General features: G+C 45.7%; 2 protein-coding genes across 7 annotated transcripts in view; both read left to right on the top strand.

The window, feature by feature from the left end:
- Positions 1-7,098, top strand: part of pebp4 (phosphatidylethanolamine binding protein 4) — a 59,067-nt gene extending 51,969 nt beyond the window's left edge. For 2 of the 4 annotated variants that reach the window (XM_086205844.1, XM_086205841.1), the window contains exon 7: positions 4,563-6,941. In XM_086205844.1, the coding sequence (XP_086061970.1) occupies positions 4,563-4,654 (92 nt within the window). In that variant the 3' untranslated portion in view covers positions 4,655-6,941. Of the gene's footprint in view, positions 1-4,562 lie in introns of all 4 variants that reach the window. The other 2 variants (XM_086205842.1, XM_086205843.1) reach the window with 2 other exon arrangements.
- A 1,219-nt stretch (positions 7,099-8,317) lies between these two features.
- egr3 (early growth response 3) lies at positions 8,318-14,643 on the top strand. 3 transcript variants are annotated; one of them, XM_086205840.1, is made up of 2 exons: positions 8,318-8,530; positions 12,527-14,643. In XM_086205840.1, the coding sequence occupies exon 2, from the start codon at positions 12,535-12,537 to the stop codon at positions 13,603-13,605; it is 1,071 nt and encodes a 356-aa protein (XP_086061966.1). In that variant the 5' UTR covers positions 8,318-8,530; positions 12,527-12,534; the 3' UTR covers positions 13,606-14,643. The 3 variants fall into 3 exon arrangements, with proteins under 3 accessions (XP_086061966.1, XP_086061964.1, XP_086061965.1); XM_086205838.1 differs by lacking the exon at positions 8,318-8,530 and adding an exon at positions 9,574-10,096; XM_086205839.1 differs by lacking the exon at positions 8,318-8,530 and adding an exon at positions 9,632-9,683.
- The last annotated feature ends 3,427 nt before the right edge of the window (positions 14,644-18,070 follow it).

Genomic DNA, 18,070 nt, shown 5'->3' with positions numbered 1-18,070 from the left:
TCGCTGGCGTCCACGTGGCCGTGACCGTGATATCCCGGCATGGACTCGAGCAACGGAGGGATTCCCATGTCTCCCCACCTCCTCCGTTGAGTATGTTCACTTATTAGTGTCTGTCCTCCCTCCATGTGCTGTGGCACAGAGAGCATTTGTCATAGACCATGACATTAATTGATGTGATTTGCAAAGAGAGAGCATTTAGTCGTGGGTGGGAGACTCCTAATGATCGTTTTCCACTTCCAGTAGCGCAGTCATTGACTCAATTTCATCGCAAATTTATCGTCTTTTTTTTTTCTTTTCATCTCTGGCTGAGTAACGCCGGAACGATGAGAGGTGGAGCAGGAGGAGGAGTCGGCTCTCTCGAAAGTTATGAATGTGGGTCACTGACCTGATGGAGTCCATCGGTTTGTTACTCAAGGAGCTACAGGGGGGCTGCACTCTTGGCTGGGGGATGTGATCACAGGGAATCCCATCAGGAAGCTGCCCTGGTGCCAGGGTGAGGGGCAGGCGTGGGCATACAGGCCCTTGTGATACTTGACAGCCACTTGGCAAGTCCTCAATATGTCCTGCTACTGCTCAGTGCTGCTGAGCCGGTTTGGTGAGGGAAACAGAACCCTTGAGAGGGGCCTTCTTGTGTTATTTGCACATTCTCGTCATCTGGACCCCAGAAACAGTGAGGTGATCAACACAAGAAGAGCCGCCTCTGAAACACAGGCTGAAAATTAGAAGTAGAAACCGGGCCTTTTAATTTTGTGTGGTAAACGACAAAGTGGAGGATGAGCATGGCGATCACGTAGCGTGAACGAAGGGATCACAGCAGAGTTCGCTGCTGGATGGTGCACGTTGCTCATCTTGCCTCCTAGAGCCTCTACTGCCAGCTCAGCACACTCCACAGTAATTGAAGCCATTTGCAATGTTGCAGTGTGGTAATGGGCAGATCCATGTCTACCACCCACCCACTGCCTCTACCATTAATCAGAGCTGCGTGGAGTCAAGAGAGCCAGGATTTGGTTGCTACAGCAGGCCTGAGTTGCAGCCAGGAGTCGACTGTCTTAAAGGAACACTTTACAATTTTGGCTGCTTCTTTCTTTTTCCTTCGAGAGACGCTTGTCAGGTAAAAGTTTGTAGATTCATCCTCAACTCCTCTCACTCCACGTCTCATCGTAAGTCCCTGCTGCAGTCAACGTAGAGCTGAAGCGATCATTCATTTCCTGGTCAGCAATCGCTTCTGCTGCTCATCTCTCTGGGATTACGCGAATGAGAGTTGTGGACTACCAATCTGGAATTAATGGGTTTGGTGCCACAGACCCCAGCCATGGTGTCCCAAGTGTCCTTGAGCAAGACACCAATCCCCATGTGGGTCCTCACCGGCGTCTGCTGTGAATGAATGACCGTGTGTTTGAATGTGACTGTGACTGACGCGGCGCTGAGACGGTGCTGCGCTTAAAATCATTTCTGTTTCTGTGCCTTATTTGGATTTCTTTTTAAAACAAAAGAGAAAGAGATGCTGGAGTCACCCCCAGGCCATGTGACTTACCTTGAACTTCAGCAAATTTTGATATCAGATTTTCTCTGTTTTCTTCCAGTTTATAGAATATTTGTGTCATGTTTACATTTTTTAACAAATCCTGAATTATTAGGTAGTGAAAATGATCACCAGAGATGAACAGAGATTACGCGCGATGGACTTTCCTGCGATCAAAAGCCGACCTTTGCTAAAGGCAGACTGTCTTTCGAAATCAAGTCTTGCCTGAAAATCATATTCTATTCATTTGTTTGGTAAAGATACCCACAAAAACCACACCATCATCATTTCAGTATAGTTTTCAATTGAAATGTGAATAATGATACAAGAATGACGATTCCTTGTAACCTAACTGCAATACCTGGCAAAATACCACGTTTTTCCGAATCTTTCAGCCTAAAATGAAGATTTTATCAGCTAGAACTGGGCAAATACTTAAATAGTTCAGCATATGCACAGTACAGTTTGTCAAAAGAAAAGTATATAGAATACTTCTTCTTTTTTGTAATCGAGGTCAAAGCTTGAAATAACTGTGTTACGGTCACCACCCAACTGTATCTTGGAACTTTAGGAAATTGTGATGCCAGTTTTCTCTTTTTTCTTAATAGCTTAAAGAAAACTACTTAGAGAAGGAATCCAAAAAATTAATTCAGGATTATTAGATTGCTAAAATAATCACCAGTCACTGCTTGATCTGAAACGATGTATTTACTGGTCAATCAATTAATTGAAATGCTTCTGTCTTTGATGGGAAGAATGATGCTTCAGTGCAGCGGAGCAGAGCTGAGTTTAGTGGTGGAGGGTATCATGCAAGTATCTCTGTATGATATGAATGTGGAGGTCAGCTGCAGTTGGAAACAACGTATGTGGCTGTGCCTCATAGGCACGCTTGTTGACCTCTGACCTTCCTCGCAGCACTAAGATGGCGTCATTATCTTCAAGTATTGGAAGGAGCTCGTCGCTGCTCCTTCCCAGACTCTCTCGCTCGACTGCAATGAACAGAAGCTCTTGCTTTTGAGTATTTTGGAGACACCATAAGAGGTTTAACAGGGACACCACCCACACCACTAAATGTAGCAGCTCTGTGTCACCTCACAGCAGTCCCGATCTCGCTGCCATCCCCAGACAGAGACGCAAGGTGGAAACAAAAGAGGAGGCTGGAAGACTGTAACGTCGCCCTCAGGTCCCACACTATCTGTCCTTTCCATGAGCCGGCAGATGGGAGAGGCGGAAACACGTCTCTGCACTACAAACACACACCGACCTATTTTAAGGTCACTTGTAAGTCTAGGCATTTCCAGGGTACCAGCCGCCGCGGTAGCGCCAGATATTGTGAATTTGTCGCATGTTGGATTGTGCCCAGTGATTGCACAGCCTTAGACAGGATTATATGTGTAAAGCCTGACAAGCTGCACCATATTTCCACTCTCCGTTTGATCGTCATTCTACAATAAGATGATCTTCAGTGTGACATCCTCCATTAGAGGAAGCGCTGGCCGCCATCGGGGCGGGTTCTCGCCTCGGAAAGGGAAGCTATTTATGCATGCATCTACTGTTCCCCTGTAATCAGAGTAAAGTTTGACGTCCTCCGACTTCGTCACCCTTCTCTGGGTGAGGGACTTTGTTCTGGTGGTGATGGGAAGTTAAGGGGTCTGCAGAGGCGGTGCATTATCTCCAGCTGAAGCACAGGCCAGAGGGGCTGCAGGGGTCACGCCCTAACACGCAGACAGGTCGCCTGACTCCATTGCCCTCACTTGATTATCAGAGCCCTCTCTCATTGTCAGTGAGGATTCAGGGCTCATCCGCTCACATCCCAGTTATTATTCATCATCTTCTCCACCTGAGCTCGGAACCCGACCTGACCCCCTGGTACACGCCGCTGTCACCTTCATAAGCTAAACTTGTACCGGGGATCAGGATGGGGGCACGAGCTGAAAATAGATGGGTAATAGGGTTCATGTTAAAAACATTCCACACTGGTAAATGTGTCGAGAAATCAATAATATATCCAGACAAAGCCTGAAAAATCACAACCTTGAATTTCGTCTGAAATGTAAATGAAGGCTTGTGATTTGTTTCTGCATTGTCGGAAGGTGAGTGCTCTTGATGTGCGTGGCACTGGCAGCGAGTGTTTCTTTTCCCAGATGTCCTCCATGATACCGGAGGATTCAAACCGTGTCTCCCTGATGGTGAAAACAGCCCGAGCGAGGGCCTGTAAAGCTGCTGCAGCGAGAGGTCAACAGCAGTAATGTTTCTATCCTGAGTCAGACTCGACCCCTAACTGCGGTACTATTGTCTCTGAGGGTTTGGACCGTTTCAGTAGCTGGCTCTCTTCTCCAAAGATGATTTTTCCGATGCTATCCTTGAGCAGATGTTAACAGAATTACCCCACATTGAAATATCGGAATGTCGGCAATTTCCTGGATTAGGGAGCAAGACATTGTCTCATGTACATCCAATCATGGGAAGACGCAGACAGATTGACATTTAGCTCTCTCTCTCTCTAGAAGTTTTGAAGTTGAAAGCACACAGGCTTTTATTGTCTTGGAATGATAATTATGAATTTGTCTTTTCTTTTTCTTTTTTTCTTTTTTTTGCAAAGGGAGGGGAAGCTGCAGGGAATCAGTGGTTGTCAAAATCTAAGAAGTGATATTGTCATACCAGCCGGATGGCCGTCTGGTGTTTGTTTAAAAGGGGAGGGAAGAGGAAAAAAAAGAAAAACAGTCCAGGCGATTGAATCATGTCTTCTTGCCAATACGTCCTTGCGTTCCCACCTCCATCATTACAGCAACATGTTTTATTTTCAGCAGTGCTGTTCTCAGTGACTCACATCCCCGAGCCTTGTGCTGCTCAGTTAGGCCTCAGATCCCTTAAACATGGACTGAGCGGTCATGAGAGACTGAAGTGAACACAGGCAGCGAATCACCAGGATGAAGCTGCCTCTTCAGCTGCTCTGTGGTGGTGCAGGTGTGTGGTGGTCTTCTTTTGCTAGAGATTGAAACTGTAAATGCTTGTCATGTGTGTTTTCCCTGTGTTGCAGGTAAGTGGGATCTTCAGGCCTTCATCAGCAGAGCCGGTCTGGGGCAACCTGTGGCTGCTCTACAGTTCCTCACCCAAAACTACAAAGACTGACAGAAGAAGCGAAGAAGAAGAAGAAGAAAGAAACCTCCTTCAGTAGAGTTACTCGAGTGAAATTGCATAGATTCGCTAACAGCAGCTCTTTGTCTTTGCTTATCAGACAGTTAGGCAGACATTTCCTCTGTGTGTTTCAAGGTTTTGATGTTTTTCCGTATCTCTATCACGTGCTCGGGGCTGAGGGATTTGCTAGATGGATTTCAACCTCTCCGGGGATTTCTTATTAGTTTCCAAACACCGTCAAGAAGAAAAAGGAAAAGGGCCTGATATCGCAAGTCAATGTGGAAAGAGTTCATTCTAATTCAGGGGCGGAAACACGTCAGGGCCAAAAAAAGGAAGTAGGAGGTGAAACCGAGACCGCAACACAGCCGGATGCTGCAGTGGAACTAAAATACTCCTCAGAGTGACAGGACAAGGGGGAGGAGCTGCCGGGCCTGTGGTGGATTCAGCGAGAGGGAACTTACCGTGTGTAATTGTTTATCATATTTCCATTGACCACTCTTGCGCTGATTGGAAACGTTGCGTAACTGTCAGGTCTCTGAAGCGAAGCTGCTGGGTGTGGATGTTGCAGCGTCCTTGAGTGTAACTTTGGGACAGTGAACCCATGTTGAACTTGAGTAACAGGCCTACCTGCCAGGTCTGCAGAGGATGCTGGCTAAACTTTTCAACCCTTCAACTAGGAGATTCTTTTCAGACTTCACGGGTCTTTGTAGAGGATGGGTCAGAGTACCCCCCAGGAGGAATATTGGTTTCTAACCAGCAACTCTCCTCTGGGAGGGGGGTGTATCAATACCCCAGATGTCTGAAAAAGGCTGGATTTACATCGGGGACTTTGATGTTCTGATGATCAATCTTTAGTTGGTGGTTTCATTGACCCTAGTTTGGTGTCTCATCAGTGGGCTAGGCAGGAGTAGGTAATGGAGGTTTTTGTTCCTTTGGTGGATAAGCCAGCCTTGGTAAACCCCTATGTGCCCCCTTGATGAACCCTGAGAGATCATTGATCAACTTGTCCTGCATCGGCTTTGTTTGCTTCCTGGACTTAACCGTCAAAGCAGCAGCAGGGTCCGCAAACAAAACAACCAAAACAATACACACACTTAGTCAGAGGGTCTGCTGCTTTTCAGCGATGTTAAGTATCTGTCGACTGGAATAACGCTCCCGACCTTGATTTACCCGTCTTATTTGACTTATGAAATCACATTTTTAACAATTGGCAAGTCAAGCATAATTCCACACTCATTGTGAAGCGTGCCAAGTGGGAGAGCATTCTTCCAAAAATCCACCTACTTGAATCCATCAGTATACCATTGAAATGCCAAGATTTGTACTTCCAAATACACTGCATTCCCCCCCCCCCCCCCCCCCTCATTTCTATCTGGGAGATATCCTGCCAAAACAGCTGGGTTTGCCACTCGGCTTCCTTCAATGTGTTTATTTTTACTCCAAATGTCAGGAGAGTTGAAATATTATGATTAAGAAAAACTGACAGCTGTAGTTCAGCACCACACAATTTATTGCCTTCTCTGAGAAAAAGCTTCGCACATCCCTTGATGATATGGAGAAGGCATTTAATATTTCTTAATATATTCAAACTTAGACTAATTAAAAGGAATCTGTATAATCAATTCAATTGCCTAACCGGTGTTTAAGTCATCTAATATGCATGATGACTCCAGTCTCCAGACTTTGTTTTTTTTTTTCTGCTGTGCTCAGATTTCCTTCACGGGAGAATTCCTCCGGTTCGTCACTTGCTGTGAGCAGTTCATAGATGGATTCCAGCGTGACTTCTGCTCCACGTGTGTCGGCGTGTGCGAGCCGGTGACCGCGTGTATTCACTGAATGCTTGACCCCGACAGCCCGCCATTATCACGCAGGTCCGACGGCGGGGAAGTCGAGTGCTTCGCTGCGGCAGGAGCTTTGAGTCCTCTGGAGAAACCAGCATGAATAGAAATACGTGTTTGCATTCATCAGGAAAAAAAAAATTCACCTATGACCTCCTCTCTCGCTGAGGCCGCATGGCGTAATCTCCACCGTACAGACACAGAGGGCAGAATTAATGGAATTATTACCGTTCATCAGGTAGAAGAGAATGGAACCAATAACAAACAAACCAAGAGTCAGTTCTGTTGGATTGATCCTGTTTGTCCGAGCACCTGTGGATGATTTTGAACCTCTGAGGCCTCAGTGGCTCATTTCACTCTTAGGAATGGCTTTATCTGTTTTTATCTTTCATAACTGGCCCAATAATAAAAATGATCGAGGAAAAATCTTTGAAATATCCAAATCAGTGGTTTTCCTTGCACTACCTTGTGTAAAGCGACAGCGGCAACATGGAGAGACAAAGACAGTTTTCTTCGGAGTGAACGTGATATTTGGCGCAGGTCCGTCTGAATTGGAAGCTGCTGGAGGTTGAATGGGACGCATGAGACCAGTCCTCAGAGGACAGACTGACAGACAGAGCTGGGATGATATTTCATCCAAGTTTACCTCGTGGGACATGAAACTTGTGTTGAGTATTGAAAAGTACACAAGAGCAGATGTTTGGTCTTTGTAAAGTGATAAACGGACTCACGCCCCATACCTCCTGGAGTCAAGGCCCCCGACCAGGGGTCTCCTGGGTTCTCGGCCATTTGCATTCAAAGAGTCATGGAACATAAATTAAAAACATGGCAGGTGCAGCATTTTATCTCTCTTCTATCAGCGAGGATCAATTTCTTCCTGCCTCGGAAAATCTAAACTCATTTGCCTGCGTGTCCAGTGAGCTTCCATGGAATCCCTGTATGCAAAGAGCTCAAACACTGAGACGCGGCTCACAGTCGAGGAAACGCACCTGCCACAGGTGGGAGCTCCACCTGCTGCAGCTGACAACTTTCCAGCCACAAACACTTAGCGGTAGCGTGGACCTTCCCCCCGTCCCGGGGAGGAGTTAACAGTGACGTTTGAAGCAGTCCGACTCACTCCTACAGCCACACACATTCGTTACTCATGTAAAGGTGAAGGCGCTTGTGAAATAAAGACTCTAAAAGTAGAAGTCATGATCCAACCGCTTAACTCAAGTAAAAGGAAGTGCAGGATTAAAAGTAAAACAGTACCGAGTCTTGTCCCTGCTGGGCCTGACCTGTTGGCTGACTCACGTCGGTCCACATTGATGCCACCAGCATCAGGTTCTTCCCCTTCTAACTCATCTCTCTTCTTCTTTGACAAGTGAGCACCACGGGTTTCGTCTTGACGTTTAATGTTTAGCAGACGTCCTCTTATTTTTACTCACGTTTGTGTGCGTTAGCGCCACCCGTGTTGGGAGTGTGAACAGCTCATCTGCCCCCTTAAACAAAACCCTGCTCTGTCTTATCAACCGTCTGTCTCGCATCAAAACTCAGGTGTTTTTTTCAAATATCAAGAGGACTTCAGTGTAGGTATTTGTGTTAGGATGGAGGGAGAAAAAGTTAAATAAAAAGTTTCTGTTGCGCTTCACCCGGGTAGCACTGGATGCTTCGTGTCCTGAAGCAGCTGGATTGATAAAAATCTAACTTTTGATAAGTTCCCTAAAATTGTTGTCTCTTACTAACGGAGTGTTTGTGTGTGTCGTCCTGGCTGTCGCAGTGCCTCAAACAGACAAAATATATCAAGCAATTTTAATGAAGCCTCATGAAAAGTTACATCACGATGGAGTCAGAACCAGGCCTGGCGAAGATGACGGAGGCCTGGCGAAGACGACGGAGGCCTGGCGAAGACGACGGCGTCCACGTGAAGTCACGCAGATGCAATAACCGTCTGCAGCAACTGACTTGAATCCTTCAGGATCGTCGTCGTCTGTTTGGCTGATTCAACGCACCAGACAGTGAGAGGACGGCGCTCTGCCTGCTGGTATAACTGGTAATCAAAACACGCACACACACACACTCACACTCTCAGAGGCCCTGCCTGTGGTAAGGAGACACACCAGATCAGTGGCTGCTCGGTTTGTGTAAGCCCCCTAAACACAGAGCATGATTCAGACTAATTCTCCCACACACTCTGTTTACACTTCTCCTTCATTGAGATACTATTAATTTCTCAGGTCTGAATATTCCGGCACATTTATTTATATATTTGATTTGTGAGAGTTCTGCGGCGGCCTGTGTTTTCATGTTGTCACAGCAGAAACAGAAAAACCCCTGATGCCAAAACTACAAAATAGGAATGAAAAACTACAACTTGGGTGAGAGACCCCCAGGGTCAAGTTATTTATGTGGCATCATCTCCAAAATCACCGGGGGAACCAAACTTCTTGTCTGATTTTGTCAGGTGTGTTTGTGAGGTTAGAGTTTACACACTGGAGCAAAGCAAGCCATGACGCTTTGTCCACTGTCATCATTTTTTTTTTCTGCTTCTTCTGTGGCTTCCGATCACTTTTCCACTACTACTTCACCCGGAACTCGCATGTCCAAATACAGACAATGCGAAGGGGGCGTGGCCGGACGGTGCCTTATTTGGAGTTTCCACTTAAGCGGTCACTCGGGCTCGGAGTCAAAGCAAAGCCTGCAGATTCCCAGGAGCCGCCTGCAATGTTTACACACGATTAAACGTCTTTGTAACGGCGGAGTTGCTGCATCCACGAACGCGCTGCCGCGGCGCAGGAAGCGGCGCTGAGCCTCTTCAGAGGAGCCCGCAGTGCAAAATCCAACATGTTGCAATAAAGGTTGTGGCATCAGTGAGTTCAGTACAAGAGCATGAAATGATAAATAAAGATTCTTCTCCTAAAACGACAGAAGAAGCAGGAGGAGAAGCAGTAAAGTTTGCAGGAGTTGTCTGTCGGAGCCTTTTGCCTCCACTGAAGTTTCCAGCCGACTGACGCGCGGAGAGCCTGGCGATGGGTGTCCTGTCCATATATGGTCATCTACGTCACGCAAATGTTCCATCCCCCTATTTAATACAGGCACACTGGAGTCCCCTATCCAGCTCCAATAGAGCAAGTAGAGCCGCTCTTGTGCAAACCAACACCAGCACCACTGATTCACAGACTTCCAGTTGCCCCACAAGCAGCCCGGTAGGCTTCACCCGACTCACCGCCGTAGCAGCAGGAGACAACCGCCGCCGCTCCTCGTCCTCCGCGGGATACTTGGATAGTTACCGGATCCGTCCCTGCTCCTTTTCATTTTTTTCCTTTCTTTCTTTTTTCTTTTTTTTACCCGGTGTGTTTCTGTGTGTGTTGATTTCTGATCCGCACCTGTGAGAGCACCGGCTGCTCCTACCTGCTGGATACCGTTGTCCCTTCCCTCTAAATGACGGACTGAATCTTAACTGCTATGACAGGGAAACTAGCGGACAAGCTCCCTCTTACCATGAGCAGTTTAATAAACACCATCCCCGACAGTCTCTACTCAGAAGAGGACATCCCGACTTCTATGAATATTTTCACCAGTACGGAATCTATTAACCACTACTCACAGATGAACACAGGTAAGACGGCTTCGCTTCGGCGCGGTCCGGGGGTGAGGTGGGTGGAGGGGAGGAGGGGAGATGGGAGCGATGTGCGCGGAGGGAAGGCAACAGTTGTCCGGGAGCACCTGTTTGCGCTCAGACCCGCGGAGCTGCACACCTTCCCCGGGGTCAGGTGCTGCATCCGTGAGCTTTAGCTCGCTCCCACCCGGGGCAGAGTCTCTTCTGTCTGAAGCCCAAAATGAGGGAATATTTACCAGATATTTGGAGGAACCGCGCTCCGGAACTTTGCCCCACTGCGGTGTTTTATATTGAATAATTAATTTTATTTTATGGCGTGCGTTCGTCCTTGTTTTGAGGAAATGACACGAGCCGATGTGGGAAAGGCTCTTCTTCTTCTTCTTCTTCTTCTTCTTCTTCTTCTTCTTCGTCTTCTTCGTCTTCGTCTTCGTCTTCTTCTTTTGACTGTAAATATGTATTTTTGAGACTCTGTAATTAACGCGCCTCAACTATAAATGGCGCTGATGTATTAATTCAGCCGCAAACACAAGCGCTGCACACAATTCCCTTCATTCATAACTCTATTAACATGTCAGAGATTTGAAGTAGGCGTGTGTGAGTGTGTGTGTGAGTGTGAGTGTGGGGGGCTACTTTTCCCTGTAAGACTCATACCGGCACCAGGCCCGCGGACCCCCGCTTTTCCTCACTGTAAAGCGCGAGGCCTGATTTATTTCCTGCTCCTCCGTTCGCGTACATTTCTCATTAATTGCCGAGGCGAGATGAGGAGGTGAAGCCTGGCAGGAAACCAGTCAATAACTGCATCGCTTCACCTCCTCAGGTGGAGGCTCAGTGCTGCAGCAAATATTACAAATTCTGCGTTTTAATTTTATTTTCTTAGTCTTTTTTTAAAAATTCAGGTAGTTTTTATTATTACTATTATTATTATTATTATTCTGTCCACTGATGAAATCACAATATTTACTTTTTGAATCACATCGGGAATTATACAAAAATCTTATGCATATTGCACAAAACATTTCTGGAGGGAATTTTTTTTTAAAAAATTAAAAAAAAATAAAACTAAAAAACAAAGCGAGTTTAAATTCTCAACTCGAGTGTCGCGTATTTTTTTTTTCATAAACACGGATGTCAAACATGCGGCCAAGGAGAGGAGACGCAGAAACAAACGGATTGGAAAAGACCTGAGTGCGTGATTTAGTGTGTATGTGTGTGTGTGTGTGTGGGTTTGTTTTTTTTTTTAATTCTGGTGAAAATGTACATTCCAGGCTGTATAATCTAAACATACCTATTTTCTTTGTCAGCTGACAAGGATGTGTGTGTGTGTGTGTGTGTTAGACTCAGGTGGATCATGTGGTGCTGCACTGAATCTAGAAGAAAACCGATTGTTTCGTTTCATGCTTCTCATTCTTCTTGAAATTTCACTTTAGAACATGAAGGCAAAACACATTAAGGATGCACTTTAAAGTGCGTAAAGGTTCACACTTGTTCTGTTTTATCTAAAACAGAATTGTGTCACTGGTCTCCTCTCATGTTGTGCAAAATATGTCATTTTGCTTTTGTTTCATTCTCCTTTAGCCAAATTCCAGCCAGCTGTAATTACTGGGAGTGAATATACACGCACCCCTGCACTCCATTCCCTGCAAATAGGAAAACCAAAACAAAAAAACAAAAAACCCACACCGAATTTCTCTTCTGTTTCAGAGAGAATTCTTCCTAAGGTTCCCATATTTCGCTGTGGGAGCACAATCGGCTCGCGTGTCTGTGGAGAAAGTTGAATACAAGTTTTTCCTTTTTTACAATTGAAATATCAAGAAAATCTGTTAAAATCTTACGAAGCTCATAGAGAGAGATTGGAAACTCTTAAATACCCCCCCCCACACACACACACACACACACACACACATGCACACACACTCTTTATGTGCAGATGTTCTTTGCTGCAAATACGTTTTTGAATCCTTGAGCGTGATAGATGAGGCGTCTGCCTTATAATCCTCGCTGCTGTAAAGAAATCAGATCTTGCCACTCAGTTTGGCTGTCCTCCTGAGGGACACAATGACTGGATCAAAGGGGGTGTTTAGGTCCTGATTTATGGGGGCTTGTGGGATCTGAGAGAGAGAGAGACACACACACCGCTGTCTCAGAGGCAGCAGTCAGTCACTGAACTCAGGTCTGTCAGCGATCACACTTCTTCATGAACTCTACAGGACTTTGATTTCCTGTTGGCACAGAGACACCAAACTGAATTTAGGACAAACCAACGACTGCCACTTTTAGCTTGCAAAGTGATTTTTTTTTTCATTCTGTTTTTAAAAATTTTTTTTTAACCTTTTTCCCCAATTTTCACTTTGTCAGCCTCATGCATTTTGATATTCATGCTGTGTGGATGATTTACTCATGACGTGTTGTTTTTTTGTCGCTTTCACCTAGATAATATCATGGATCTGGGCATGGGGAGCGAGAAAGCCACTGCAGAGATTCAGTATGGATCCAGCTTCCAGTCCAACCGCAGCGGGCAGACTGTCACGTATCTGGGGAAGTTTGCCTTTGACACTCCTCCGTCAGGTGGCATCGGCGGCTCCGGCTGGTGCTCTGATAACAATATTATCAGCCTCGTCAGCGCGGGGATCCTGGGCGTTTCTCCATCACCTGGCACGGTAACGACGCAGACATCGTCCTCCGCAGCCAGCATGGGCGGACAGACGTCAGACATGGAGCAGGTATATGGTCCGCCGCTGCCTGCCTACTCCACCTGCAGCGACCTGTACCAGGATCAGGTCTCCTTCCACCACAGCCCTGCCACCAGCACGGCTCTCGCCTACCCTACCAATGACTATCACTCCACATCCAAAGCCTCCATGGATGGCAGTCTGTTCTCCATGATCCCTGACTACAACCTGTTCCATCATCAGGGGGACGTTGGCGTGATGGAGCACAAGCCCTTTCAGACCATGGACCCCATCCGAGTCAACCCTCCACCCATAACTCCTCTGGAGACCATCAGGGCGTTCAAAGACAAGCAGCAGATTCACCCAGGTTTCATCGGTGGGCAGCAGCACCCTCCTCAGCACCACCCGCCGCCACAGACTCTGACCCTCAAACCCATCCGACCGCGGAAGTACCCCAACCGCCCCAGCAAAACCCCCGTCCACGAACGTCCTCACGCCTGTCCAGCGGAGAACTGTGACAGACGCTTCTCCCGTTCAGACGAGCTAACGCGTCACCTCCGCATCCACACAGGTCACAAACCCTTCCAGTGCCGAATATGCATGCGCTCCTTCAGCCGGAGTGACCACCTGACCACTCACATCCGCACGCACACAGGCGAGAAACCGTTCTCCTGTGAGTTCTGCGGACGCAAGTTCGCCAGGAGTGACGAGCGAAAGAGACACGCCAAAGTTCACCTGAAACAGAAGGACAAGAAGCCAGCTGACAAGGGGAGCGGGGCTGCTGGGAGCCACAGCTCGCCGCCCAGCTCCTGTGGGGGTCCAACAGTGGGAGCATCATGACCATCACTACATGCACTTGAACTGGACCCTGACCATGTCCCCTAACAGACTCAGAGAGATGGGGCCACGTCCACTATGAGATCAATCCTTCCCTCTCTCTTTCACATCCCCTCGTCTTTTCAGTTGTTCTCCTTCTGTTTTGAGATGGATGCCTTTAGTTTCAGGGGAAAGGCTGCTACGCCCCCCCACCCCCAGCTACTGCAACACAGTGCCAATGCACAGAAGGGCATCTTGGCACGTCCTGTCCAAAAGGCCACGGTGTATCCAGAGGTTCCTGCGTGGGTACACTCTTTGTAAATTTTACTGAGAATTTCTTAATTGGGAGGAAGCCAGAATCCATCATAGAGGTTGAAACAGACTAAATTTCAGAGGAGCTTAGTGAAAGGGTGAGTTGTCTGAGATGTACGGATTAATTTTATTAGGCTGTTTTTAAAAAGTGCAATTGGTTATATTTGTGTACTGTCATGGATACTTTATTAGTGGCGCTTGACTGTCTTTTTGTTGTTTTAGTGTAGTGTATTTTTTATTTTCTATTCGAATGTTGTTTTCTCTAAAGAATGTGCCAAATGTATTGTGGTAATACAGCCGACCATCTTCTCATTACTGTGCCTGACGTTTGCCAGACGTAACAGCAACATGAGCTGAAGGGAAAGATCAGTTTCAGACGCCGCACCTCCGATTTAGATTGACCGGCACCATCAGACCAGATCTAACCAGCGACTCAGAGGGTCTCAGTTCTGTGGGGGCACACAAAGCCAACCAATGTCTCGTCCTGGTGCTTCTCAACGCCTGCAGCAGTCAGTGCTTGTGCTAATATTTATTTGTAGTTACTTTGAGATGCTATGTTATTTTTTTGTTACCTTTTTGGGCTTTATGTGGTGTTACCAGATATAATTTCAGTGTTTCTGTTTTCAAAAGCTCACCAGTACAGTCCTTTTTTCTTTTTTTTTTTTACTTTTCTTTATTTCTGCAATTATATACAATATATTCATGACATGCTTCACCAACCCATACATCAAATCAACTGAAAGCTTAAATTAAACGACTCCCATATTGGACACAGAGTTACAAACCAGCATTACATGAGAGGGAATGGGGGGGGAGGGGGGGGGGGGCGAGGGCCTCCTGTCTGTGCTTCACAGCACCGCTGTAAAAACACTCATTTACTGGGTTTAAAACACCAAAAGATGAGCAGCAAATAATAAATAAAAGTCTCAGCTATCCAAATCATTTACATCTTTTCTAATGCAGAGAGCTGTAAACTAACAGACTTGTGTTTTTGTACAGTAAACAAACATGTATGCAGGTAGCGACGGTAGAAGACTCACTTTTGTACTCAAATGCAACCACATATATGCACACGTGTGCGTAGTAGTGCATGCCCTCATGCACCATCTGTAAATATACAAATGTCTGCGTAGAGGAGAACCTTCAAATGACTGAATGCTTGTGCAGGATGTGTCTTCAGGCTTTTAGTCATGTAGTTATGAGACCAGATATTTTGTTGTCATAGGTCATTGCAAAGCACTACAACGGTGCCAAATATGATGTGTTATCTTCCATTAAAAAAAAAAAAAGAAGAAGAAGAAGAACAATTATAACATTTGCACCATCTGTTTGCTTTAAAATGGTAACTGGTTTCAAGAAGCACTAACGTGTTCTCTGAATAAACGACAAGATTTTTTTATTTTAAAATCTGTGTATCTTTAGAGTTGAATCATTTCTTTCAATGGACACATCTTCCCCTTAATAAAGAAAAGAGGGTTTATTTTCTCAAAGACAATAAACGATCAGATGGTCTCAAACAAAGCTCCAGAACCAGCGAACGCTCCTCGCTTGTGGTTTCTTATTGATCGTTGAGGAAATTCCTCTTGTACCGCTCGATGAAACGTTTTGTGCCGGCTCACCTTCTCTGTTGGCTTCTCTTCCATCGGAAGTGTTTTATCACTACATTGACAAATGCACAACAATAACCACATTTGAAGGGGGGGGGGGGGCAAAAGAGTCCACGGTTGCTCCAAAACGTTTGTCATTACCTCTAGAAAGAAGAGTTTCCTCCAAGGGAGCAAATGCGAAGAAAATGGAGAAAAGATTAGACGAAGGAAAATCAGCAGGCATTTACTTCGGTCAAGGCAATAAAACCAGATTTTAAAAGAAAAGGAGCTAAAACTGGTGTTATAACAAACACCAAGTTAATACTGTTGATGTGCATTTTTGCACTGAGTAATAACCTCGTCCGCGTGGCAAGACAGTTTCTGATTTTAGTCCAAGTTGATAAAAGAAACATCCTTGTCTTTGTCTCCTTTAACTGGCGTTTTCGCAGCCTATCGATTGGCGAGGAGCCGATGTGAGGAGAATCGTTCTTACACGCGTTGTTTGGTGTCAGCAGGTTGAGCAGCCAGACTTAAAGAAAATACAGACAAATGTAAAGGCTAAAAGAGAGGCTCAGGACAGTGAGGCCACAGACAACACAGTGCATTGTGGGATACGTCTCCCAGGCCGTGCTCTGGCTCTCTCTCTCTCTCTCTCTCTCTCTCTCGCTCTTTCTCTCCTGAAACAACCCGTTTTCACTGCTGAGCTTCCTGGCAACTGTCCACTGATTTTCCAATTAATTTGGCCTCAGAGAGTCTTTTCTCAACTCATCTACGTGGTTAAATGAACAAACCTCCCCGCACTTTTTAAAGTTCACACACCCCATGACATCGAGCTGTGAATCCAAAGTTAAAACACATTCGTTCACTGCATGAATGCATTAACCAACCTACACCCCTCCATCCCGTTTTTTTTTTTCCTTCATGCACTCATCCTAGTAAAATTCAACTGGACCCCAATTTTGTTTCCTTCCATGTCACATTTCCTTGCATTTGTTATTTCTTATTGCAGTAGACTGAGAGATCAGCTGGGAGGTTAAACCCTGCGCTGGAGACCCTGCAGCAGCAACTCTCCTGCAGTCAGAACGAACGAAAACATGAGGAGTTCAGAGAGAAAGAGAGAGTTCCTTTTCAGTGTAATGCTGCTGTGTTAGGAGTGACGGGACATTCACCAGCGCTTACAGATCCTTTTGAACATATCGGACCAAATATGATGCTCTTGATCTGACACTTGCTGGTGAGAAGGGTTGCTTTTAATTACTGTATATTGAATGTGGCCTCGTCTGAGAGAAAACTGTGTTTATGTCGTTTTGTGTTGAGGAACGACGCAGAGGAGGGCGGAGACGACACCTAACTATTTCCACGTCTAAATGAAGCCGTGTAATTACATCCTCACAGCTTCATCGGTCACGTCAGCTGACAGTGTTTGTCACTCTGTTTCTTTTTGTAATGACCAGATAGATTTCATGAAATGTTTATGATTTCATCCATCCCACGCCCCCGATATAGATGGAACAATCTGCAGAACAATAATCCCTGCGTGTAACACGTGGACCCCTAAAGATATGTGTCAGTGACTCGTTAAAACAGCTCCCTTTTTCACACTCTTCCTCCAAAAATAATGCAGTTTACGTTTTTTGTTTTTTGTTTTTGTTTGTTTAACGTTTAATCGTCCAAAAGTGGGAGGGTGAATTCTCTTCTTCTTCTTTCTGTGCTCCATGTTGGATCTGATCCAAAATCAGCGGCCATCTTTGTGCCAAACTGGGTTGCAGGGTTGGCTGATCAAAAACAATACGTGATGAGAACGGCACAGGAGCTACAAATCATACATGTGACCTCAGTCTGATTGCAGTGGAAAGCAGCCTTATGCTAATGTTTGTGTTTGACTGTTTGATTTAGTCCGCGTGAAGTTGGGCTCCTTCTCGACAACGACAGGAAAGAGATTTCAATAATGTGTAGATATGACAGGCCGCTGCCGTCGTCTGTGAGCTGCAGGGTGGCTTCAGGGATCTTCAGCAGTAACACCCCACCGCGGTGTTTCTCATGGAGTTGATACGCACTGTTTTCTGTTGTGTTGTGTTTCCTTTTCATCACAGTATATCCTCACGTTTGCATGTGCACGGAAATGTTTCAAAGTGCTACCCCCCCCCCCCTCCCCCAGACGCTGCGGGTGGTGGTGCTCATTTCTTTATTATGCATGAAAATCTTAAAAAAAAATTATCTTAATAATAAAAAAAAATTTAAAAAAGTCCAAAAAAAGTCAAAAAAGGGTGGGAATGGGATACACACAATAACCATTCAAGATGGACATTTGGAGACGCACACTGGGATAACTGTTCTGTTGGCTTTTTAAAGAAAACAAGGAGTCTTGTTTAAAATGTTGTGGATGTCTTTAGCCTATTTCATGTTTTTATTACCTTATAATAAGGTCCTTTTATGATGAGCTGAATATTGAAATGAATTTTACTATATCTTTGTGAAGAGGAGACGTGCTCCCCTGTTTAACTGGCACTTCAGTTTGTTGTAATGCAATTGTTTTGTTATTTCTATGTAAGTACTTGAATAAAGAAAAATGCCACTTACCTGACCTGCTG

This window comes from Aulostomus chinensis, chromosome 6 (assembly GCF_037954235.1).
Source record: "Aulostomus chinensis isolate RoL2024-O1b breed Wild chromosome 6, RoL_Achi_v1.0, whole genome shotgun sequence".
NCBI classification, from domain to species: domain Eukaryota; kingdom Metazoa; phylum Chordata; class Actinopteri; order Syngnathiformes; family Aulostomidae; genus Aulostomus; species Aulostomus chinensis.
This window is presented reverse-complemented; position numbering and strand designations above follow the sequence as displayed.